We start from the raw sequence: 24,319 nt of genomic DNA, 5'->3' as shown, positions 1-24,319 counted from the left end.
TAAGCACATGCTGAAATATTTTGCTGAATATGGTCTTAGTTTTAAAGAAGGCAAGTTAAATATATCTAGGATTTTCCCTTACATTAATACATTTTTAATACCAGCATTTTAAAGCTACAGGAGAGGTGCTTTCCACAGATATGGAGAAATTAAAAAAAAATTAAGGTATAAAAATAAAACTAATAGAAAAAATGCCTCTTCTAAATATAAAAATCTAGAAATTGTTATGAAATGAAAAACTAACAGTAGAAAAAGTTTGTGGGTATTAAACCATAAGGAATACAGTGTACAATAATGCACAAAAATAAGGAAAGGAAAACCCTTTTAAAAACTGTTTTTCTACTTTTGAGTATTTTCAATATTAATGTTTAAACCCTCAGATGGAAACCTGGGCCCCATTAAAATCAATGGGAGCTTTGCCATTGGCTGCAATGGACCAGGATTTTGCCTTCAGTAGCTGGTAATTTCATTCTTTCTTAAATAAAGAGATATCCATTAATTAATGCTAAACTATGACAGAAAACAACACATGACACCGACCGGAACATTCAATTAATTGTGATGGCTATTTACTAAAACTTCTGAGTCATTCATGGCCTTAAAAGGACAATTAAAATAGTTTAAAATATTGTTGGGGAAATGAAGGCAGAAATAAATTGTGGCTGCCTGTAAATATCATTGCCCATGTAAGGGCAAATGATCAGCAAAATTACCTGAGGTATGTCCCCTTTATTTTGCTTAAATTAAACATTTTAAATATTTCTTAAATAAGTTCATTTAAGCTTCCTAATTGATCAGCATATACTTATTATTCCAGTATTTACCCACAGCCCACCACAATGCTAGGCTTTACCAAGAACAATTACAGCCCATGGTTTTTCTATCCTTGCCAAATATCCTGCAACCATCATACGTAAACAGACCCTGCAGATGTCTCAGGGCAAAATAAATGACTTCCGGATGTTAAGAAAAATAAATGAATTCATTCATTCATGCAAAAGTGAAGGGCACATTGTTTTCATCCTTCAAAAAACACAACACCCTATGTATCTTAAGGTATCAATGAACAACAAATTCATTCTATTATGACACAAGAAATCTAAAACAGACGAGAGTGCAAAACAAATTCATTTTCTTTTCTCCATGCTCAGATAAATGTTCTAATTTCTTATTAAGTCCCCTGACAATATAATTTTTGAAAGTATCTTTATGGTCAATTAGAATTCAAATCACACACAAACAATTTTTTCTGGTGCGTTCGCCGCTTAGTCTAACTTCTCAGATTAAGATGGTTTCCTTAGCTTTATCGTCTTCTGTAACAATGTGTGTAGAACGCATCTTGAGAACGTACTTTCAGCCCGGCTGCAGATGCACATAATCTCTGTATTCCCGCAATGAAACAGAAAAGGTAGCACTTTTTGCCAAGGGAACAGGAATAACTATTTAAACAAAAACCCAGCCTGTCATTTCCACTTTTCCTTTAAAAAAAAAGAAAAAATCAGACTAGAATATAAGATTGGAAACGCTGGCTGAAAGCTGGACCCTAACTGGAATCTACAATTCAAAGTCAGGTAGCAAACAAGGACTAATGGAATCCAGTGGTCTGGCTCACTCCCCTCCTATTGGAAAACCCACCCCAGGAACTGAAGGGGGAGGAAATCACTGCATGATTTCCTCACATTTTTCTGCTAGGTGACAGAAGAGGCCATGGGACCAACTCCCCCAAACCTGCAGATCCCCTGAGATCCATGGTGACCCCCAGGGAATCAATAACCATTCAAAGCCATCACCTCAGCCATGGATCCATGGTGTCCAGACTCTCTGGCAAAAGGACTCATGCTACCAAGGATTATCCCTAAAGACATAATCTCCAGGATGCCGATCGGGGTGCCCCTATACCTACAGTGTGGGCTGTATTGTATTTCCTGAGGATTATACTACCTCTGTAGGGCATAGGGTTAAGGGGGAGTGAGATGTGTGGTCCTCTCAGCCCTACTCATTCTCACCCCAAACCAGCTCTCTGTGAGGCCTGGGAGAACAGTTAATTGACTTCAATAGGGACTCATCGAGCGAACAGGCGAGCAGGATTTGGACTCCCGTTCAACAAACCACCCTCCTTTACCAGAGCACTTACACATATACTTCAGATGAAACAATTTGGCTGACTTGGTACCGGGGTCCTGAGGGCCTGATCCTGAGAGGTTCTGAGCACCTGCAACTGTCCCTGGAGTCAGGCCTCCCATTTTACACCCCCAGAAATGGACATGTGTGAGCTGATAAAAGTCAAATGACCAATTCTGCCACCCTCACTCGTGCTCCTGACTCCAAGAGGAACCTTACTGACACCAGGGGAGCTATTTTCAGAGGCAGGCACTACTCAGAATGGACAAAGGGTGATGGAATTTGGCCTCACATCAATAAACTCCATTACCGTCTAGTTTTACACTGGTCAGTTCTTTGGAAGAATTAATAAAACAAGAATTCAAAGCTCAGCCCGACCGCTTGGTCATCAAGGATTAATTTTATTGCGTTAAGGGCCCGATTGTGCAAACACTTGGGGTCTGATTCTCATTTACACAGAGTGCCTTTTACACCACACTGGCAATGTAAATAGACCTTAAAGGGGATGTTTGTACAGCACCCTACACTGTGCAGCCCCAATCCCAACTGGAGGGACTTTGGACACAATATTATTATCATGATTGATAATAATAATATATTAATTGCCAATGACGTGTAGAGGGGGCCTAAGTGTAAATCAGAATCTGGCCCTTACTATAGTCCCATTGGACTACACTCAGCTTTCGGATTTACAACCTAATGTAACAAGTCTTCATTATATATCCCTGTTCCATAAAGTTTGTTCTCTCACGCACTTCCACACACCCATATAACATCACATGCCACCCATTACTTCCAACCTATTACAATTCCCCATTGGACAACTTATCCTGAACCAAAAATGTAGCAGGTAAACAAAATTGTGTTAATATTTCCAATATATTTACCCCTGGTTAATTCTTTCAATAAAAGATTCCCCCACAAAAACCAGCAAAACATATTGATGCTGAAGCTGAAGGTAAATTTATATGTGAAAGACACATCCTGATACAAACAGAATAATTCAAATAGTTTTAATCAGGGAATGTCACAGTGAATAAAAGAGTATTTACTTGGAAGGGAAACACTTTAAAGCAAAAATAACTTGGAAATATTAGCTGAGTTTGAAGGGGGTGCCATTCCATCCGAACAGAGTCAGAAATTAACATTTCTGCATTCTGCTAAGTACAGCAGATAGGAAACAATCAACAGGTACCGTCATGCCATTGTGAAACAATGTACAAAGCATGTCTGGTATTAATATTAGACTCCTACTACCACCAAGTATTCTTAAATCAAAGGAACTCTTTAAGAAAACAAACCCAAACTATGCACCACAAATTAATTCAGATCACATCTTTAAATCCATTTGAGCCAAGCCAGAAGTCCACCCCTTCCGTCAGCTGTTGACTTTCTAAGTGTCCCAGACAGCTGCATGTCTGTCTATAGCTCCCTGAAATGACTTGTCTTGCCCAGATTTCTTAAGACTGCTGACTTCTAATAGCACTCCCTGACAAAGGCTCCACTTTGAGGAGGAGATATGCTAGGCTGCCAGCCAGGATGCTGCAGAGTTCAGGGGCCAGGACCAGGCAGTGCAATCGTCCCTGACTGCCTCTTTAAAACCATGTCACGCTCATGTGACAACTGCTCCTCTGTGCTTGTTTGAACTGTCCCTCCCAATTAGTGGTAATAAGTGACTCTGTAAAGATGAGCAAACATAGTGCATTCATTAGCCCTCGCCAGCCCCCACCGCCCCCCTCCTTCCTGGCCAATCAGTCCCAGAAAATCCCCAGGGCACAACTCAGTTAATACTTGGAGGAAGCTAAACACATCTTGTTTGGAGTGAACAAGTGCTGGCAAAAGGCAAATTAATGACAAGTCATTTGAAGAGTTTGCCTGAAATTATTTTATTCTGTCCACCCACTGAAGAATTGATTATTCTCTGCGTGAAAATATGTCTGAATCAATAAGCTAAAAGCTAAGAGAAAGGAAGGCATGCTCCAACCCCATTTATTTAATCCACTTTTTTTGAGGCATGGCACATAATTTACAGGGCAGAAATTACTAAGCCTTTTCAGAGCAAGAACTAATGACAAGTTCTGGAAAACCTGTGCGATCATCCATCTCCCGGGTGAACTGCAGGCCTGTGCATTCGCCGATCACTATCTCAGCTGTAGTGAAGACTTCCAAGTCACTTATAACATGCCCTCCGACAGTCTTCCCATCCTTATCAGACAGGCAGATGTGGAGATGAGGTGCTTTGTTCAGGGTTCCCACCAAGGAGACGATTTCAAACCTCTCATTTAGATGAATAATCTAACAACAATTAAAACAGCAGAACTGGACGTCAGTTGCCAACATGGTGTACATTGCTTTATTCACATTCTGGTATCAAGGACATCTCAATAGGCTGACACACATTCATTCTAGGTTTCAGAGTAGCAGCCGTGTTAGTCTGTATCCGCAAAAAGAAAAGGAGGACTTGTGGCACCTTAGAGACTAACCCATTTATTTGAGCGTAAGCTTCCGTGAGCTACAGACTCCAAGGAGAGACTGCTGAATTGGAATTAATTTGCAAACTGGACACCATTAAATTAGGCTTGAATAAAGACTGGGAGTGGATGTGTCATTACACAAAGTAAAACTATTTCCCCATGTTTATTTCCCCCCCTACTGTTCCTCACACGTTCTTGTCAACTGCTGGAAATGGCCCACCTTGATTATCACTACAAAAGGTTTTTTTTCTTTCCTGCTCACCTTTCCTGATCACTCTCGCTACAGTGTGTATGGTAACACCCATTGTTTCATGTTCTCTGTGTATATACAATCGCCCTACTGTATTTCCCACTGCATGCATCCGATGAAGTGAGCTGTAGCTCACGAAAGCTTATGCTCAAATAAATTTGTTAGTCTCTAGTGCCACAAGTCCTCCTGTTCTTTTTACATTCATTCTAGAATCTTAAGAAGAATCAGGCCCCTTTCAGAGACCCCAAAGTGGACATCCCAAAATGGAGACACCTCAGTTTACTAGTCACTTTTGGAAAGGCGGGTCAGTATACCTAACAGAAGCTCTACTGGTATATATTCAAACCATTTGAAATAACCACCTGAAAAAGAGTACTGAGAGTTGCTTTGGGTCAGATGATCATAGTGGGGATACAATAGGTGAGTAACCATGCATGCAAATAGGCAGTGTGGTATACAGATATAGGGGTCTGAGAGTGCAACAGATGTGTAAGCAATTTAGCAGGCACAGCTGTTGGCTTTGCTTAGGAAATACAGGTCTTCATGTTTCAGCTCCCCTAGCAGTCAGGTAAGTCACCCCTGGGGAAGCTGAATGAGTGGGGGAATGTGTGGAGCGGCAACGCCAGAGAGTAGCATAGAGCGTTAGAATTCTTTTTGTGGAAGCACTCAACATTGGGGGGGGGGGAATCACTAGAATGTTGGAATTCAGCTGCCAGACGTGGAGCGACATGGGAAAGCACCATAATATCTTGTTTTCCTTTGACCTGCCAGCTTGACAAGTACTTGGACTCTTTGGATTACTCAGGCCTAGACCTGGCATAATTCCAGGTATGCATGACAATTTGCCATCACAAAATGCCTTTGATACAAAGAATTCAAAGTGCCTCCCAGACATCACTGAACTACTGGAAGCCTCCCAGCAACACGGGGAGGTGGGGAAGCCCTGAGACTCCCATTTGACACTCAAGGAACCCAAAGGCCAGAGTGGTTCTAACTTATTTAAGATCACACAGGAAAGAGAGTGCCCAGGCTGCAGCTCCGCATCTTAACAAGTCCATTCTTCCTCAGAGGTGTAGTCGCCTCTCTGCCACTGGTTTGTCATTTCTGGGTGCTTTGGGGGATGGAAAGTGACAGGTGAGTAATCGGTGAGGTACCCCTTTGAAAATCTTCTGCATGCTCCACAGAACCCTGAATTTTCTAGGACATTAAACCCTTTTGCCTTCCAGACTTTTTCTTGCAGCTGTCATTCGTCTTTGAGGGGGGTGGATGGGAAACCTTTGGAAAACATCAATATCACTCTTTCATTGTCAAAAGGAATCACAGTTGAAGGACAAAAGATGCATTCCCTGCCCCAGAAGCGCCTGTCATTCATGGACAGGAGAGCCAAAGAGTGGGAATTATACTGGGTCTCCTGAATGGAAATGCAGAGAACTACCATTAAAATACCAACCGAGCGATCTTTAGTGTTCTTGTAAACAGCTTCTGTTGCAACTGTAACTTAGATGGAAACAAAAGAGCATTCCCAGCTTGTTCAAACACCAAGTTTTTAATCATTATTCACATATAGTCTCTGTTTATATTGCCAACAAAGGAACTTTTCAGCAACATGGGAAAGATGCTGTTCAACAAATTTGCACTTACGGGAAACTCAGGGTCTTGGAATAGTTTGTTGCCACTGCATGGACATTATATACACACATGCACAGGCATGCATACACCCACGTGCACACACCACTCACATTTTAGAAACTGACTAATGATTTTGGGCGCTGCTGCTTTGGAGTGCTCTGCCTGAGACTCACCTCAAAGGGCTCTGATTTTTAAAGGACAGGTGCCCAGCGCTTTCTGAAAATCAAGCCCCATTAGTGGGCACCAAGTGGGGCCCCTCAAATACCCAGACACTCAAAATCACTAGCCCCTTTTAAGTAGGCTTGTACATTTGTCTCTTCCAGTAGATTTATTAACAAAGGAGAAGCCCACATGACTCAGACCTGGCTTAGAAATAATGCACAATTGTTGTATAATCCCCAATTTTTACATTGATTTTTCCTTGGTTCCATGTAGCATAAAACTCCCATGGCGACATAGTCCTGGAGCAAATATGTTAGATTCAAGGGTAAGCTCTCACTGATTTAAAAACAAACAAACTCCCACTCACTGATCTCTCCTCCATACAATAAACAGCAGGGCATTTATGGTTTTTTTTAAATATAGAAAAAGTAGCATTTTTAATGATCAATTATTGTTATTTTTATTATGAACAACAATATAAAGACTTTGGGTTCTACTCCCAGCTCTGCAAAGGTCTGTCTACACCACAGTTAAAAACCGGCGGCTGGCCCAGGCCAGCTGACTTGGGCTAGCAGGGTTTAGGCTAAGGGGCTGTTTAATTGCAGTGTAGATATTCAGGCTAGGGCTGGAGCCTGCGCTCAGGGACCCTCCCCCATTGTGGGCTCCCACAACGCAGGCTCCAGCCCATGCTGACTCAGGCCAGCTGTGGGTTTTTAATTGCAGTTCGGACATACCTCAAGTGACCAAAGTGAATGGACTTTGGGTCAGACCAGAAGTGAAAAAAATGTACATTGCCTAAGGCCCCATCTCAGGAAGCCAGCCAGTGGGTCCTGTTGCAGAGGGCATTTCCTTTAACTTTGGGGAGCCAGACGTGGCACAGAAAGAACCCATCCCATGCAGCCACTGCTGGTCGCAGGGTTTCTGGCCAGTACCTCTGTTCCGTGGCCTGACAGGACTTGGCTCGTAGCTCTGAAGGGAGAGCCCAGCAATCTTGGCCACAGAGACACTTCCCCCTTCTATAAATACTAACAGGAAGACATTTTATTGTTCACATAAGCCCGTTAATGGACCCAGACACATGATCGAAATGTCTATTTATAGTTTAAGAAACATCCTTGAATATTGAACTAGTACCATCTAATTTACCTCAATGCTTAATTAAACACACAGCAATAAAGATAACACACTTACTGAGAAAATATGGTTTATGGGCTATGGCTAGACATAGAACAGAACAGATTTAGAGATCTGCTTGCCGTGCTGCACTGAGGGCCTGATCCTCAGCTGCATCAACTTGAAGGAAGCTATGCCAGTTTACACCTGCTGAACATCTGGCCCTTAAACTTCACCATGAGTTAATCGGGAACAGAATACATCTCCAGGAAAGCTCTGTGCACACATCAATTTATGCATATGCATTGCTAAGACATCACTACATGTGTCAGGTACCTGATTAGTATTCGAAGCAGTGGCGTTGGCCAGTCTCAGCGTTGCTTTGGTGATGCTTCCCACACAAGTCATGACAAATGGAGCTTTTAGCTTCTTATCTTCTACAAATTTTAACAAAGAGGTGACAATGTCTTCCCCAGGCCCCAAACGGAGGGCATAAACAGAAAAGGCACTAGGTCCAGTCTGTGTAGAAGAGAAGTTTACAATGGTAATAGCTCGTACTTGACTTCCTTAATAAATCTATCCTTTATAGCCTAGTTTCAGTGGGTCAGCAGAGTACATCAGAATATGTTAGTAAATCCATTTTTATTGCATGGTCTTCGAGCAGCCCTCTTTCTGTGATATTATCTCTCATTTTGAAGCAAGTGTTAATTGTATCTCCTCAAGGCTCCTTGTGCTAGGCACGGTCCAAACACATAGTCCCTAAGAATTTACAGTCCAAATAGACAAGATAGTCAAAGGGTGGGAGAAAAAGAAGTACTGTCATCCCCACTTTGCAGACAGGAAACTGAGGCACAAAGAAATTAAGTGACTTGCCAAGGCAACAGAGTGAGTCCATGGAAAAACCAGGACTTGAACCAGACCTCCTGAGTGCCAGCCCAGTGTCTCCACCATAAAACCAACCTTCCTTTCAGAGATGCACCCAGTGATGCCTCATGTTTCTGGAGCTGCTAGTAGCTCCTCAAGGTTCTGCACACTGGGCAATATCCACACACAGTTCTTGGGGCTGCTGATAAATAACAGGTGGCTTCCAGTGTTATGGCGCAGCATCAGGAAAGTCGGGCACTGCATGGCTTCTCTCTCCGCTTCCCCAGGGAGACTTGCCTCTCCTGGTCTTGAAACAAAATGGATGATTTTTGTGGCTGCATTTCAGACAGACTGAAATGGGTTATGGAGAGAGTCCAGCAGGCTAGAGAGGAGGAAGCTGCCGTAGGAGATTATAGTCAGAACCACAGTGGGAATGGAATGGACTGCCTACATAAGGCTCAGCTAGGCAGACAAATAATGCACAGTGTCTGGGGAGGCAGCATCATGATCAGCTTGCATATTCCTGGAGGTATTGGTTGAGTTTGGCAAAGCTGACCTAGGGGATTTAGCCACCAAACTGCCACAGCAATGAATGAGCATTGCACAGCTGAATCCACCAGTGGACTTTGAAAATCTCAGTAATGGCCCTAAATGTTGGTTATGTAGTCCAGATTCCTTTGGTTTTAGGCCAAGATTGTCCCTTGCCAGATGCCTGCACAAAGCAGCGACACCCCCTGTTTAAACCCGCGTGTGGGCTACCTGAACCTGGCAATCCGATCAGACAGGAGTAAGCGGGACTACACGGCTGCACACTTCCACCCCAGAGCAGATGGTCAGAGAGGGGCAGAGCCTCAGGCCAGCACAGGTGAGCCAGCCATGAGCATAGGTCAGTGCTGATATCGATCCGCAGCAAACTGCTACTCTCCCAGAGCAAGAATGAGTGGGGAGAGAATTGCATCTCAGAAGGGTGTCGCTAGCAGAGCTGTTTCATCTGAAACAGCTTTTAAAAAATGGTTAAAGATTCCATGAGAAATTTCCATTTTTTTAAACTAAACTTTTTTGGCGGGGGATAGAAAAACATCAGCTAAAAACTTAATATTTGTCACATTTTGGCCACTGAAATTCAAAGAATTTTCAGTGTTTGGGGTTTGGATTTTTTTTATGAAATGTTTTTTGACAGAAACAAAACTGTTTTTCTTTTCATTTATGTTTTTCACAAGAACAAAGCACATTTCCCAACCTCCCCTGGTGTCTAGTCACAGCGCCACCCAGGGCTACTTCTGAGAGAGAGAGCGCAGCGTCTGCACTGGGCTGTATCTAACAGCACAATCTAGTCTTTTCATCTGTTGTATTTTGCATGGTATAAAGAACAAGGAGCATGGAGGCCAGAATCATAAAGTGAAAAATGGTGGGACTAGGGTACTGATTTCTTTAGTTACCTGCCTTCCATGGTAACAGGCACACATCCCCATATGTGGCAACAATGTAAGCTAGTTTTATTACTCAATAAAATATTTGAAACAAAATAAATGGTTTTATCCTACACTATATCTCCTCAAATAATAATGTACCGACTTAAAAAGAAAACCAACCAACATTCACATTCTATGCCTGAGTTTTATTTTCGGTCCCGGAGGATGGCAAACCAGGCATTTCAATTTTGAATTCGAATACAGTAACTATAGTTCTCGGAGAGTTTGAACAAATGCCAGCAAAACAAATCCCAAATCAAATTTATTAGCTGGTGGAGATGTCCAACAATTTTACACAGTGACTTGATAAAGTCATCTGGGGATTCCTTTCAACATTAAGTGATTTAGAGCCCCTACAGAAACTTCATTGTCTGTTATAATATATAAAGAGTTTCTCAATATCAAGTCATGTTAAAACAGCAACAATTTGGTTGTTTGTTATTTTCAGTTTATATGTTTTGCTTTAATCTGGAAAGTTTCTCAGCCCCCCCCCCCCCGATATCTATAGTCCTGCAGAGAACTATAAAGGGACAAAGTGAAAATTAACTAAGACTTGCAGCCTGTGTTTTTAAAGAGCTACCTAACATTCGATCGCAAGCTTGAGACAATCCCTGGGAATCTGTGTACATCTGCAGAAAAGGAAACAGGTCTGCCTCCCCATTATGATTAGTTGTTAAATGCCAGCAATAGGCTCAGTGTTGTACAAAGCACAAAACTAAAGAGAGTCCCTGCCCAGCCTATGGGGGTGGGCCAATGACCAATAAATCAGTCAGAGTCTTTTTGTTGCCATTCATCAGGTGTCAGATCAAGCCCCATTTGTATCATGATGGTTTATGTTCCATCTTAATTGAAAAAAACATTAATTTACAGTCAATGTGTTTGTATCTACATATATTCATGAACGATAAGATTTGGAATTTTTTTTCTAAACTTGTCCCCTGTATTAAAATAATTGGGAGGAGCACCCCCGTTTCACGTTACAGGTAAGGATTAACATTTCTAGAAAGAAGATCAGAAATTCTGCATCCCCTCTACTTGAGAAGGGTGGTCCTATGGGTAGAATCCTACCTTGAGACTTGGTAGGCCTGGCATCAAGTCCCTGCTCTAGCACAGATTTCCTGGGTGACCTTTGATGGGGTCTCTCTGTTCCTCAGTTCTCCATCCGTAAATTGGGGATAACAGCACTTCCCTAACTCACAGGGGTGTTGTACGGGGGTAAATATGTTAAAGGTTGTGAGATGCTCAGACACTGTGCTGATGGGGGCCTAAAAACATGTTATTAATGCAACCTACTATCCCCCGTTTTTTGTCCTATGACTGCAGAGGTGTTAACGGGCCACTTCACCTTGAATGTTTAGCGTAAGGAGTTAACATATTCAAAGAGACCAATCTGTCCCACCTTGTATTTATCTGCAACACTGAGTACCTTTCCCAGAGAAGAGCTCCCTGTAGCTGGAAACCTTGTCCCTTTCACCAACAGAAGTTGGTCCAGTAAAAGATATTACCTCATCCACCTTGTCTCTGTAAAATGTCTACACTTGCCACTTAAAGCACAAAAAGTCCCTTTTTTGCGCAAAAACCGCAGGAGTATCTACACTTGCCAATGACTTTTTGTGGTGAAACTCAGAAGAAACCACCTCTACGAGAGGCATACAGCTCTTACCGGTGATTCTTTTGCGGTGATGTGCAAGTGGAGACATGTTCTTCCTGTGTAAACAGCTTTTAACCTCCAGAGGATATCCCACAGTGCCTAGGATGACCACTCTGGTCAGCAGCTCTGCTGTTCTGACACCAGGTAAACAGATGTCCGCCCCTCCCGCTGTAAAGCCCCAGGAACTTTGAAACTCCCTTTCTTGTTTTGTTTGCAAGTGCTCATCTGGCCAAGTGACCACGGCTGCTTCACAGAGCAAATGATCCTCCACTTGGACCCTGTGCTCACCCCCGCCTTTCCCACAAGACCTATAGTCAAACTGGAGAGAGCTGCACTGTGGGATAGCTGCCCTCAGTGTGCTGCTCTCATCCACGATGGAAATGCTGCAAACGTGAACACTCTCTGATGCCTATGGAAGTGAGTGAGTACACAAACCAGCGCTTTTCTTTCACCCATTCCCTATCACCGGTGAAACTGACAGCGCAAAACCTCTTCAAGTGTAGACATAGCCTAAGAACATAAGAATGGCCCTTCTGGGTCAGAGCAATGGTCGATCTAGCCCTGTATCCTGTCTCCGACAGTGGCCAGTACAGACCTTCAGGGAGTATACAGAACAGGGCAGCTGAAGTGATTAACTCCATCTTTCTCTCCCAAGGTCTGGCGGTCAGATGGTTAGGATTGCCCTAAACTTGTGGTTGCATCACCAATCATCTTGGCTTATAACCATTGATGGATCTATCTTCCATGAACTTATCTAGTTCTTTTTTTAAACCCAGTTCTACTTTTGGCTATCACTACATCCAATGGCAATGAGTTCCACGGGTTAATTGTGCACTGTGTGAAAAAGTACTTCCTCTTGTTTGTATTAAAGCTGCTGCTGCTTAATTTCATCAGGTGACTCCTGGTTTTTATTTTGTGGGAAAGGCTACCTAAGGCAGATAGTTTTATCTTCAAACAATGCTGACAAAACTGTAAAGCTATTAAAAATAGAAACAATTTAAGAACCAGGGATGTTCTAAATATGTACTAGGAATATGACAACTAATCTGTGATTCCTGTCCTAATACCTACAACGTGTTCATATGTCTATGACTTTAGAAAAGCAGAATAGCAAACATTTAAAGTGGCAATCAGCACAGGGCAGTGGCCATATAACTTAGGGTGTGCCCACCCTGGCACAGTTACAGCGCTGGCCGTTACAGCACTGCTCAGAGAGCGCTGAAGGGAAACCGCTGTTGTGTGTTCACACTGTCAGCTGCCTGCGCAATAACGTGTTCACACTTGCAGCGGTATTCGGAGCGGTGCACTCTGGGCAGCTATCCCACTAAGCATCTCTTCCTCTTCTGCCACTAAGAGTTGTGGGAAGGCGGAGGGGGTCACGGGGCATCCTGGGTCCTGGCCCAATGCCCCATGATGCACTGCTTCACATCCCAGCAATCTCTGTGCTTCCGTCCACATTTGGCACCATCTTTCAACGGTTTGTGCACTGTGTGCTCTGCCTCTTTGGTCCGCAGGAATGGATCCCGCACTGTTGACCAATATGCTGCTCGCTCTGACTAACACGTCACGAGTGGCAGTGGAGTTATTCCTTAAACTGCAAAGGCAAGAGGAGTGCAACGTTGATCTCGCCATGCATAGTAGCTACAACACAAGATTGCTCATTGCATTCATGGAGGTGCTGACCACAGTGGAACGCCGTTTTTGGGCTCAGGAAACAAGCACTGAGTGGTGGGATCACATTGTCACACATGTCTGGGATGACGACCAATGGCTGCAGAACTTTTGGATGAGGAAAGCCACATTCATGGGACTGTGTGATGAGCTCGCCCCAGCCCTGCGGCGCAAGGACACGAGAATGAGAGCTGCCCTGATGCTGGAGAAGAGCGTGGCAATTGCACTGTGGAAGCTGGCTACTCCAGACTGCTACCGATCGGTCACTAACCAGTTTGGAGTGGGAAAGCTGACCGTTGGACTTGTGTTGATGGAAGTCTGCAGGGCCATTAATCTCATCCTGCTCTGAAAGACCGTGACTCTGGGCAACATGTGTGACATTGTGGATGGCTTTGCACAAATGGACTTCCCTAACTGCGGAGGGGCGATAGATGGCATGCATATTCCAATTCTGGCACCAGACCACCTAGCCACCAAGTACATTAATAGCAAGGGGTATTTCTCAATGGTTCTCCAGGCACTTGTGGATAACCGTGGGTGTTTCACGGACATTAACGCAGGCTGGTCCAGAAAGGTGTATGACTCATGCATCTTTCGGAACACTGGCCTGTTCAGGAAGCTGAAAACAGAGACTTTCTTCCTGGACCAGAAGATCACCGTAGGGGAAGTCAAAATGCCCATTGTGATCCTGGGAGACCCTGCCTACCCCTTAATGTCATGGCTTACGAAGCCATACACGGGGCACCCTAACAGCAGCAAGGAGCAGTTCAACAACAGGTTGAACAAGACTGCAGAATGACTGAGTGTGCTTTTAGCCATTTAAAGGCTCGCTGGCGCTGCCTATATGGGAAGCTGGACCTGGCCAATGACAATATTCCTATGCTTATAGCCACATGCTGTATGCTCCATAATATTTGTGAAGGGAAGAGTGAAAGCTTCACTCAGGGCTGGACTGTTGAGGCTCAGGGCCTGGAGGCTGAATTTGAACAACCAGAGACCAGGGCTATTAGAGGGGTGCAGCATGGGGCCATAAGGATCAGGGATGCCTTGAGGCAGCAATTTGAAGCTGAAAGCCACTAATATTTGTTGCTATGCTCGGGAGTGCAGTGCTTGTAATGCTAGGAGGTGATTGTGATTGGTGCAGACGATGCAATATGAAGGTTTAAGATAATTGTTGCTTTGCAGGGCTCTGTTTGCTTTCAATTAATAGAATAAAGATTGCTTTCAAACCAGCACAACTATTTTATTAAAAAAAACAACTGGAGGAGAGAGACAAACAAAAAAACACATCAGCACTGAGGGGGATGCAGAAGGGAAGGTCCCAGGAGGCAGTGGGGTCCCAGGACGGTTAAAGATTTGTGTATGTCCAGGGAGCATATCCAAACTTCTCCTTTAGAGTACAGGACTAAACTGAAGAGAGATGGGTATTGAGTGCAGTGGGTACTGGGGGTCTGCAGTGCTGGACTGTGACAGGGGATGAGTGGAATGCTGTGGGTACAGACTGGAGCCAGGAGGTTGATAAAAGTGTGTTGGCGGTGTCTGGGGGGCGCATGGGAAAGAGTTTTGCGACAGCGGCTGCAGGGGAGCAGGCATGGAGCTGCTTAGTTTGCAGTGTTAGTATCACCTGGAGCGTGTCCACTGGGTGCTCCATAACGTTAAAGAGCTGCTCCATGGCTTTGTTCTGGCACGCCGCTTTCTCCTTTTGGTCCCTCTTCTCACTGTCCCGCCACTCCTTCAATTCCTGTTTTTTCGGCTGCAGAGTGCATCATAACGTCATGCAGAAAGTCCTCCTTAGCTTTTCGTGGCCGCTTTCTAATTCTGCGCAGTCATTCAGCCAGCGATATCAAAAAGGGAGGCTGGGCTCCCAAGGTCATCTCTGTGAAGCCAAAATGCAACATTTCACAGAAGCAGTATTGTTTGCAACACACAGAACACTGATTCTGGGGTTTAAGACACAGCCAGTACTCTCACACCTGTCGCTAACTGGCTGACCCCAGGGAAGCACACATGAGCCACAAGACCCCCAAATGAGTAGTCGCAGGGGCAGGGTAAATCAGTGTTCCCAGACCCTGCTGTACACTGGGCAGGTGACTCTTGGGGAGAGCCAGCACTGTAGTGGGGGGCTGATAATCGTTTCTGTCCCGACACTTTCCACAGGCTGTGTTCATTATGGAAGATATCTCGCTGCTGAGGGTGAGCAGGGAATCAAGGGAGGGTCCTCTCCAAGCCTGTGGCTTCCGCCCTGGCCCCTATGTGGCTTGTCTGCATGCAGCGATGGTCAGCCCCCGTCCCCCACCCCGTGATGGCAAAGTGGTGCAGGAAAGTTACTGTTAATGGGGCAAGAAACAAAGCAGCTCTGCCAAAGAACCTGCAGCAGTGGATTGCCCAGTATCTCCATGAGAGTTTCCTGGAGATCTCTGAGGCAGATTCCCATGAAGTGAGGGAGTCAATCAACAGCCTGTTCCGCCACTCAGACTAGGCATGTGGTGGTACGCACATCACACAGACACAAGCCCACTTTCTGCAACCTTCCTGCCCCCAGCAACTCACTTCAGCAATTCCCAAAATCAAATCCACTTACCAGGGGCCTCCTCTCCTGTTTGTGCTTTGCCAAGCTCAGACAGCTGTGCCTGGCTAGCCTCCTCCGGGATAGAAAAGAGTTCCTGGCTGCATCTCTGACTCCAAGTCGTCCTCTGCCTCTGGGTCCCCATCCTTGTCCAAGATTTCCTTCTCCTGGCTTGGTCCACTCTTGATTGGCATGTGAGCCACTGAAGTATCCACAGTGGCCTTTGCAGTGGAGGTTGGGTCACCACCGAGTATCGCATACAGCTCTTTGTAAAACCGTCAGCTCGTGGGTTTGCCTCCCGCCCCTTGTGGTAGGCATTCTGCAGCTCCTTCACCGTGACCCTGCCCTGCAGTGTGTCCTGGTCATGGCCCCTTTCTGTCATGCATCATGAAATCTGTCCATAGGTATCATAATTCCTACGGCTGGAGCGCAGCTGGGACTGGGCAGCCTCCTCTCCCCAAATGCCGATGAGGTCCAGCAGCTCGGCACTGCTCCAAGCGGGGGATCGCCTGGTGCGTGGAGCAGGCCTGGTCACCTGGAAAGACGCGCTGAGACCACTGCATGCGTCACCGAGCAAACAGGAAGGGGACTTTCAACATTCCCAAGGAATGTACAGGATGGGGCCCACGGTTGGTCACCTGAGGGCAGGGCGGTAGAGTTCAAACCGATGACCAAAGAGGCGAGAACAGGCATCGTGGGACACCTCCCGGAGGCCAGTCGCAGCGCTGTAATCCACCAGGGTGTCTACACTGGCACCATGGCACTGTACCCCCAGTGCAGAACGCTGTGCGCCTCTTGTCAGGATGGTTCTTTTACAGCGCTGCAACTGCACAGGGTCTGCGTACTAAGTGTCTTGGGAGTGTGTTCCCCTCCGGAGTTACAGCACAGAAAGCTACTTTACTGTGCAGAAACTTGCCAGTGTAGACGAGGTCTTAGAGAGAGGCACTATTCAAACTTCGATCAAGGCTTCCGTAGTATTTATGTGTAGCAGTGAACAATGCTCCTGAATCCTCTGAGCAGTGCACCCTGGGGCAGTGACATTTGAATGATAGTAGACCACAATCCTCCTGCTCATTGGCCAGCTCCTTCTCCAGCCAGCGCAATTTAGAACAGCCTTGGAACAGCTCTGAGTCATGCAGTCGGACCTAAGGTGGAAGGAAGCATGAAGGTGGCTTAGGGCCAACTTTGCCTCCCCTTCCCTGAGCCACAGCAAAGCATGAGCTAAATACACAGCTCCCAGTTGAGCCTGGGGTTTTCAGGTTGACAAGGGCCAGAAACTTCAAATTGAAATTGCATTCACATAGTGTAGCTTTCCTGGTTTCTACTTTGCATAGGCTCAAAGTAGTTTTAAGTAAAAGTTAAAAACTGGAACAGAAATGGATGAACCCTCACTCTCTCGCTAATTGCCAGATTGGTGTCACACACTTTTAAAGTTATGTCATTCGCATTTTATTTAATAAAATATCTTTTTTATTTTATTTAATCAATTGTTGTACTTTCCTAAGCCCCAAAGGACAGCATGTCTTTTGATTGTTCACTCTCACATATAAAACATTTCACAAACCTGCAGGATAGAATTCTTCATTTCAATTAGTGTATAGCGGATCATTAGCTAACTAATAAGACCAGTTTGCTGTCGCAACTATTTTCTAATTAAATGCAAAATGGAGATTTCTAACCCAGATGGTCAGTGATGCTACAGATTTGTTTAAATTTGGTATCACAGTAACAAACTACTAATTAGGGTTTGTAAATACGTTAATTCCCTCATGGCTTAGTTGTTAGTATTGCATACAACCAGTTTATTAAACCATCAATTGTGGCTGGCTTTCCGTGGGACTAACACATAATCCATGGATCACATCCTGGTGCTAACTCATTTTGAAGGGATTCTGAACAAAATCGTAAATGATGTCTTCAGTTTTACTCATGCATATTATTAATACATGTTTGACATCATATTTAGATAATGTTCTGCCTATGTTTTATGCAGCTATCCAGCAACTGGAAGCATCTATTATACAGAGGCTATTTAAGCAAATTTACATAGGCAAATCCTGACTATGCACTGACGTTCTATTCTTGTGTAAAGTTCAAATAAACGGATGAGGAGGTAGTATGGTGCAGTGGGTAGGGTGCTGGAGAAGGAATCGGGAGACCTCCATTCTATTCCTAGCACTGCCATGTGCTGTTCTATGAGTTATGCCAAATCACTTCTTTTCATTCCTATTTAGATTGTCTCCCAAGAGCTGACAGACTCTCATTTACTTTGTGTATACACAGCACCTAGCACAATGGGACCCGGATCTCAGTTGGGGCCTGTAAGTGCTACCGTAATACAAACAGAGAATGATACCACACGGGTAACGCCCAGAAGTCTGAGAGGACAGAGCCTGACACTGCTCCCCAATGGATTGTAGTAGCCTCCACAGCTGCTAACCAGGGGGACTTGGGCAGGGGGTCCAACTGGCCATGCCCTTGCACACTTTAACACGTGGTCCCATGAAGATTTTTTATGAGGCTGCTCCTGTAGATTCTCGGGGCAGCTGAGGCAAACAGCAAGAGAGTTTGCACTGTGCCATAGGATATGTTGACACTGCAGCCTGCGATGTAATTTCCAGCCCCGGTAGATGTATAGATGCTAGCATTGACTGAGCTAGGGCATTAAAAATAGAAGTGTCGCTGCAACAGTGCAGGTGATGGCGTGGGCTAGCCGCTGTGGGGAGGGATAGCTCAGTGGTTTGAGCATTGGCCTGCTAAACCCAGGGTTGTGAGTTCAATGCTTGAGGGGGCCATTTAGGGATCTGGGGCAAAAATTGGGGATTGGTCCTGCTTTGAGCAGGGGGTTGGACTAGATGACCTCCTGAGGTCCCTTCTAACCCTGATATTCTATTCTATGATTCTAAGTATAATCCCATCCAAAACCCTGGGTAAGGACTCAGGATGGCTACCTGTGCCAGGGAGCCCCCCATCTCCACATTTGCTGCTTGGATTGTACTGAGCATGCTCAGTAACACTGCTGAAGCCGGCTGTCCTAACTCTGTCCCCCCAGCTCTCAGCCGGCACTGGTCATTTCTGAACCCATCCCACAACTACATATAGTCTTGTGGGAAAGGATTCCCATCCAGCAGCTGTGTCCAGCTCCAGAATAGGGAGCAAACCTGTCGTCCAAAGAGAACGTTATTCTTTCTACATAGGGTCTTATACCATGCTCATCACCATACTATGCCGCTCCCCCCAAATCTGTCCTGTGTTGGGGAGAACACCTCCCTGCCCCTGTTTGTGAGTGCTCCCAGGAAGAGAGAAAACCCTTTCCCCTACTGGAAGACAATGTATACAAGAAGAAGAAGCAGCTCATGTAGGACTTGAACCCACAATATGCACAAATGACGGGAGTGATGCACCACAGTGCATCTTTATAAAGCCCATGCCAGGCTGCTGTCTCACTAACACTGCCTGGTGATCTGAGACACCTTAAGCCTGTAAATCAATGCAGCTCCATCGAAGCCAATGGAGATATGCCCATTTACACCAGCTGAGGATTTGGCCCTTCCAAATTTTAAAACCAAGGAAAAAGGAACGAATTCTATATGCTTGCAGAATTTTGGTTGGTTACCTATCCCCGCCCAAATGCTCATCGTATCGGATCCTGGCTTGGGATTCACATACTATACATTGCAGCTCCCATTTACTTAGGTGCACGTGCATCTCCAAAGGCTCATTGAATTTGATTTCAATGAACCACTCATTATAAGAACTGGAAAATATTAATCAGCAATATACTACTGTTATAATGTGCAGACTGAAAGAACCTTCACTGTAACAGCTCTACTGAATGCCTATAAAGTAGAGGATAAATGATAGATAACTGTGAATTGCAAGGTTATGTAAACATTGAGGGGGTTCAGAAAAATCCTATTAAACCATAAGAGAAAAGCATGGCTGATTTGTCACATCATCAGGACCCAAGAACGCATTAATAAATAGAATAATAGGTAATGAACCATGAAGTACAAGGTTATAGTGTCATTCTGTGGTGGGGAGCCAGTGACGATATAAACAATGAGGAAAAAAAGAGCTTTGTTGGTTTGTCACCAGATCCTTGAACTCCATCTTTTTATACCTATTTTTAATGAATACCTTGTCACCTCCTAGGCAGTCTTCTCCCAGATCCCACATTCCTCCCCCTCCCCGCCCCCCCTCCCGCCCATTCATCTGAAGTGCCCATGCTGGTGTTCTCCTTCTTCCTTTGTTAAACTTGGGACTTCAAGAGCTTTTCCCGTATGGTGAGCACAGAAGTCAACTTTTCCTTTCGTATTTCCAAAGCATCACTGGATTGTTGGCTAGGTGGGGCAGAGGTTCGGTGTATTACAGGAGCGCCTACAGGCCCTGCCGCCCCTTTTGCTCTTTAAACAACAGACACGTGAAGAAACCACACACAAGTTGGGTCCCAAATAACCAAGTTTACTAACGATACACAAACTTGCAAAGCCTACTTACACAGGCGCTGACTTTCTTCTTTGTGAGTGGAACCAGGGCTGCAGTTTTTACTTCAATGTAGATAGTCACGGTAAAGCCCCGATGAGAATGGAGAGGGCAGCGTTAACCTCTAGGCTGAGGTAACAACGAGCCACGCCTTTCCTCCATTAGCATTTTCCATTCAGATTGCTATCCCGATGTAAAAAAAGAACGACATTTTGCAGAGAAAATAGCCTGGGATCGGGGCTTCATTGTGCTCGGCACCATGCAAAGACGTAGTGGGAGACAGTCTCTGCTCAATGGAGCGCACAATCTAAATAGCCAAGACTGACAAAAGCAGCATTATTAGCTCAATTTTACAGATGGGGAACTGAGGCACAGAGAGAGCAAGGCCCAGATCCTCAAAGGTTTCAATGCAAATTAGGAGCCTAAATACTGTTGAGGACCTGGGGCGAAGTGACTTGCCCACGGTAACACAGGAAGTTTGTAGCAGAGGCAGGCATCCTAATTTCCTGAGTCCCAGACAACCACATTGACTGTAAGACCATTCTGCTAAAAAGTTAATGATTACTAAAGTGATGAGTTGTACGTAGTCTCAGGAAGCCATGAACAGCTGTTCATTTATTCGTACATAAAAAAGAAAGGCGAGTGAATAAAGAAACAGAGCTGAAGCAGAAATCTGTAATTTGTAATACTTCCTCCCCCTCCACTCAGCCTAGGCCAGGAGAGCCGACCACCTAAATTAATGTGCAAAACGTCGTAGGTCTCTTCTCCCCAGAGTCCTACTATCTGTTCCCTGCCTCTAGCAGCATTAACATCCAAACAGGCTGCTCTGCCGGTTCTCTTTCTGAGGATTTAAATACAGCAAAATTTAACATGGATAATGCCACTGTCAGTAACAATTCTGTCTCCCCTTTTGCTGCATGTCAGAGCTAAGTATCCAAGAAGGGCTTGGATAATTCCCTTCTTTAATTTTCAGGCCAGCTAGCCACAGCCTTCTTTTACATAGCAGACCCATGTTTCATATGGCCCCAGTGTCTATACAAGCTCCTGACCAGTCATTTTGGTGGTGGAGGGCAGCGCTCCTCTGTCTCGACTCTCACTTCATGCAGTGAGGAGAGTTGTGCTGAACAGCCTCTGGAGGTAAGTGGAAATCAGCTAACTTTGGCACTCTTTGTCCCCTTTTCAACATCTAGCTTTGATTGAAATCCTTGGGCACTCAAGTGGTTGTTGACTTAATGGAGTAATGAGATATGCCCTTAAGTGAAGCTATTTCAGTGCCCATTCATCTTCTCCTAGAGCAGGAGATACAAGGGGAAAGTGTTTCTCCTCTAATCCTTGTTGGTTGTAATGGCTCAGCAGAACACAGGCTTGGGCCCAGCGAGGCATTCCTCAGGGTACAGAATATGTAGGCATTATCTCCACCTGGAGCTAACTTCAAAAGGGTCCAGAACAAACCTACCTTAGACCAATAAGAAATCTGTTCTGTTTAGGTTCTCTTACTACACCCATCACAATGGCATCTAAGCTCTTAAGAAAACCTTCTCCTGTCTTGCTGATGATAGTCAGATCCTGATACATAAAGCATATACAAAGCATATAACTTTTTCTTTTCAAAAGGGTCTTGGCAACCTGTAGCAAGCAGTTAGAAGAATTGTCCTGGAATACCTCTGTGGGTGCAGCAGTACATTACGTGTGTCCTGGATACACAACATACCACTCTTCACTTTGCATGTTGTACCCTCGTAAGAAAGAAGCTTCATAAGATCATCAGGCAATTAAATTACTTTAAAAAGGCTTAGCTCTTAAAGTAATTAAATTACTTTAAAAAGAGCGAACCTCACTATTAGTCACCACAGCTATTCCCCCAGGTATCAGTATCCATATGGAAAGGCCCTTAAAAACAACATTTCCTCAGAGTCCAAATAAATAACTCCCAATCACTCCCGATAAAGAAGGGTTTAAGAGCAAATATTGTCTAGGGTGTATAGCAGGGTTCTTGTACTCAGGACTCCTGGGTTCTGTTCCCCAGTGGGTCTCGGTCACTGACTGTCTATAACCTGAGGCAAAACAGTGAACATCAATTTGGCTCAATTTACTCCCCAATGAAATGGGTATAATAAATAATAGTACTTAGTGATTTCACAGTGGTGTGGTGAGGGTTTAATTAATTGAAGCATGTGTGTTGATGAAGAATTCCATCCAAGGGTAAAAGATTGAGCACAGAGACAGCACTCTCAGTGTGTGCTTCAGGGTGCACGGCACCCCAAAGGGGGCAGAGAGGGCTGGGAGGCAGTGAAGCCATAGTTCTGTTCTCCCCACGCCATGTGGCAGATCACACTGGCCACAACTGAGGGCACAGGACTAAAGGATAGGGCCACATGAGCAGTTTAGCTGCACACTGGGATGTTCAGGGAAGGACTGCACCTCTAGCAGACACAATCCTTCTTTGAGCTCCCCTTGGAGCGATTTGGCTCCACGCTGCCCCCTGCTGGGAACATTTTGACCCCAAACTTTTTTTGTTTTTTGGGGTTTTTTGGCCATACCACCCTGTATTCTCTCATTCCACACACATAGCTGCCAAAAGGCACAGGCAGACAGAAAGGCATAGGTGAGGATTCTTCAGGGGAGGAATTTAATGAGACAGTTTTATCAGAAGGAAAGATATTACATTGCCTTAGGTAGATGTGCTCTGCTTCACTGGTTCTCTACAAAGAATTGAATCGATGCTTAAATCACATTTTCTCTTGCTTCCACGGTCAGCTCCATTTTTTTTTAATATGGCAGAAAAATCTATTTTTTCTGCTGAAAATTTTGTCCCAGATGGTAGAAAACCAAGGGAGTGGTGCTGGAAGGGGACAGCATCCTCTGGGGTCTGAACCAACGTGTTCAGTCAGAATTTTATAAATAGAAACAAATTCCACCTTAAAGTCAATACCTGCTCTGAAAACTGACTTATAAAAATGGGATTCTATAGTTATTGTCTCTCACGATTAGCTCAACTGACAATTAAAAAACATTTTTCTAATTGCCAGTGCTGCAAATTCAACCTGGGATCTGAGCATCAAGCTGGGTTCTTTCTGGCCCAGGGGTCATCAGGAGTAATAAAGATTCTACAGGCTAGTTTCTGCCCTCAGTTATATCTGTCCAGATCCATTGTATTCAGATACTGTTCTTATATTATTTGTATTGATTTTTACCCTTGTCCCTTCTTTCCCTACCCCTTCTGTTATCTGTTACATTCAGATGCTTTTCCTGTCTGATTTAGGTTGTAAGCTCTATGATCTAAATTAGACAAGCATGGAACGGCAAATGCATAGCACATTATAAATGTATAAGTCAAATCTTTCTCCTCCTCCTCCCCCTGCCTCAGAGAAATTGTGGGAGACAGACACACACTGACAGCAAAATTAATAATCAGCCCTGCAGTGCCAGGCATTGCAGTACCATTCACTTGACTACGCATGTAAGCCCCTGGGGGCAGAGGCTGTCTTTTTGTTCTGTGTTTGTACAGAGCCTAGCACAATGTGATCCTTGTCTGTGACTAGAGCGGTAATACAAATAATAATAGTAATTAGGGTATCATCTACTGCCTTCCTCTGCCAGGTTCTGTAACTTGACAAAGTTTGCAGGTTGTAGCCCTGATCCAGCAAAGTACTAAAGCATGCATATGTCTTTAGGCACGTACCTAAGTCTCACTGACTTCAAGATAATAATACTTAGCTCTTATACAGTGCTTTTCATCCACAGATCTCAAAACACTTCACAAAGGAGGTCCCTGCATCATTCTCCTCATTTTATAGCTGTAGAAACTATGGCACAGCAAGATCAAGTGACTTATGCAAGGATGCCTGACCAGCCAAGGGG

The 24,319-nt window shown here is 44.6% G+C and overlaps 1 protein-coding gene and 1 long non-coding RNA gene across 3 annotated transcripts in view; both read right to left on the bottom strand.

Annotated features, from left to right (window-relative positions):
• Positions 1–24,319, bottom strand: part of LOC140909751 (uncharacterized) — a 114,834-nt gene that overhangs the window by 39,617 nt on the left and 50,898 nt on the right. The window lies entirely within an intron of this gene.
• Positions 3,146–15,130, bottom strand: LOC140909750 (bifunctional protein GlmU-like). The gene is made up of 3 exons (XM_073339789.1): positions 15,032–15,130; positions 8,086–8,268; positions 3,146–4,416 (listed from the first exon to the last, which is right to left on the bottom strand). The coding sequence occupies exons 1-3, from the start codon at positions 15,077–15,079 to the stop codon at positions 4,165–4,167; spliced, it is 483 nt and encodes a 160-aa protein (XP_073195890.1). The 5' UTR covers positions 15,080–15,130; the 3' UTR covers positions 3,146–4,164.

This window comes from Lepidochelys kempii, chromosome 3 (genome assembly GCF_965140265.1).
Source record: "Lepidochelys kempii isolate rLepKem1 chromosome 3, rLepKem1.hap2, whole genome shotgun sequence".
In the NCBI taxonomy this organism is placed as follows: domain Eukaryota; kingdom Metazoa; phylum Chordata; order Testudines; family Cheloniidae; genus Lepidochelys; species Lepidochelys kempii.
Note: the sequence above shows the minus strand (reverse complement) of the source record. Positions and strands in the feature narration are given on the sequence as shown.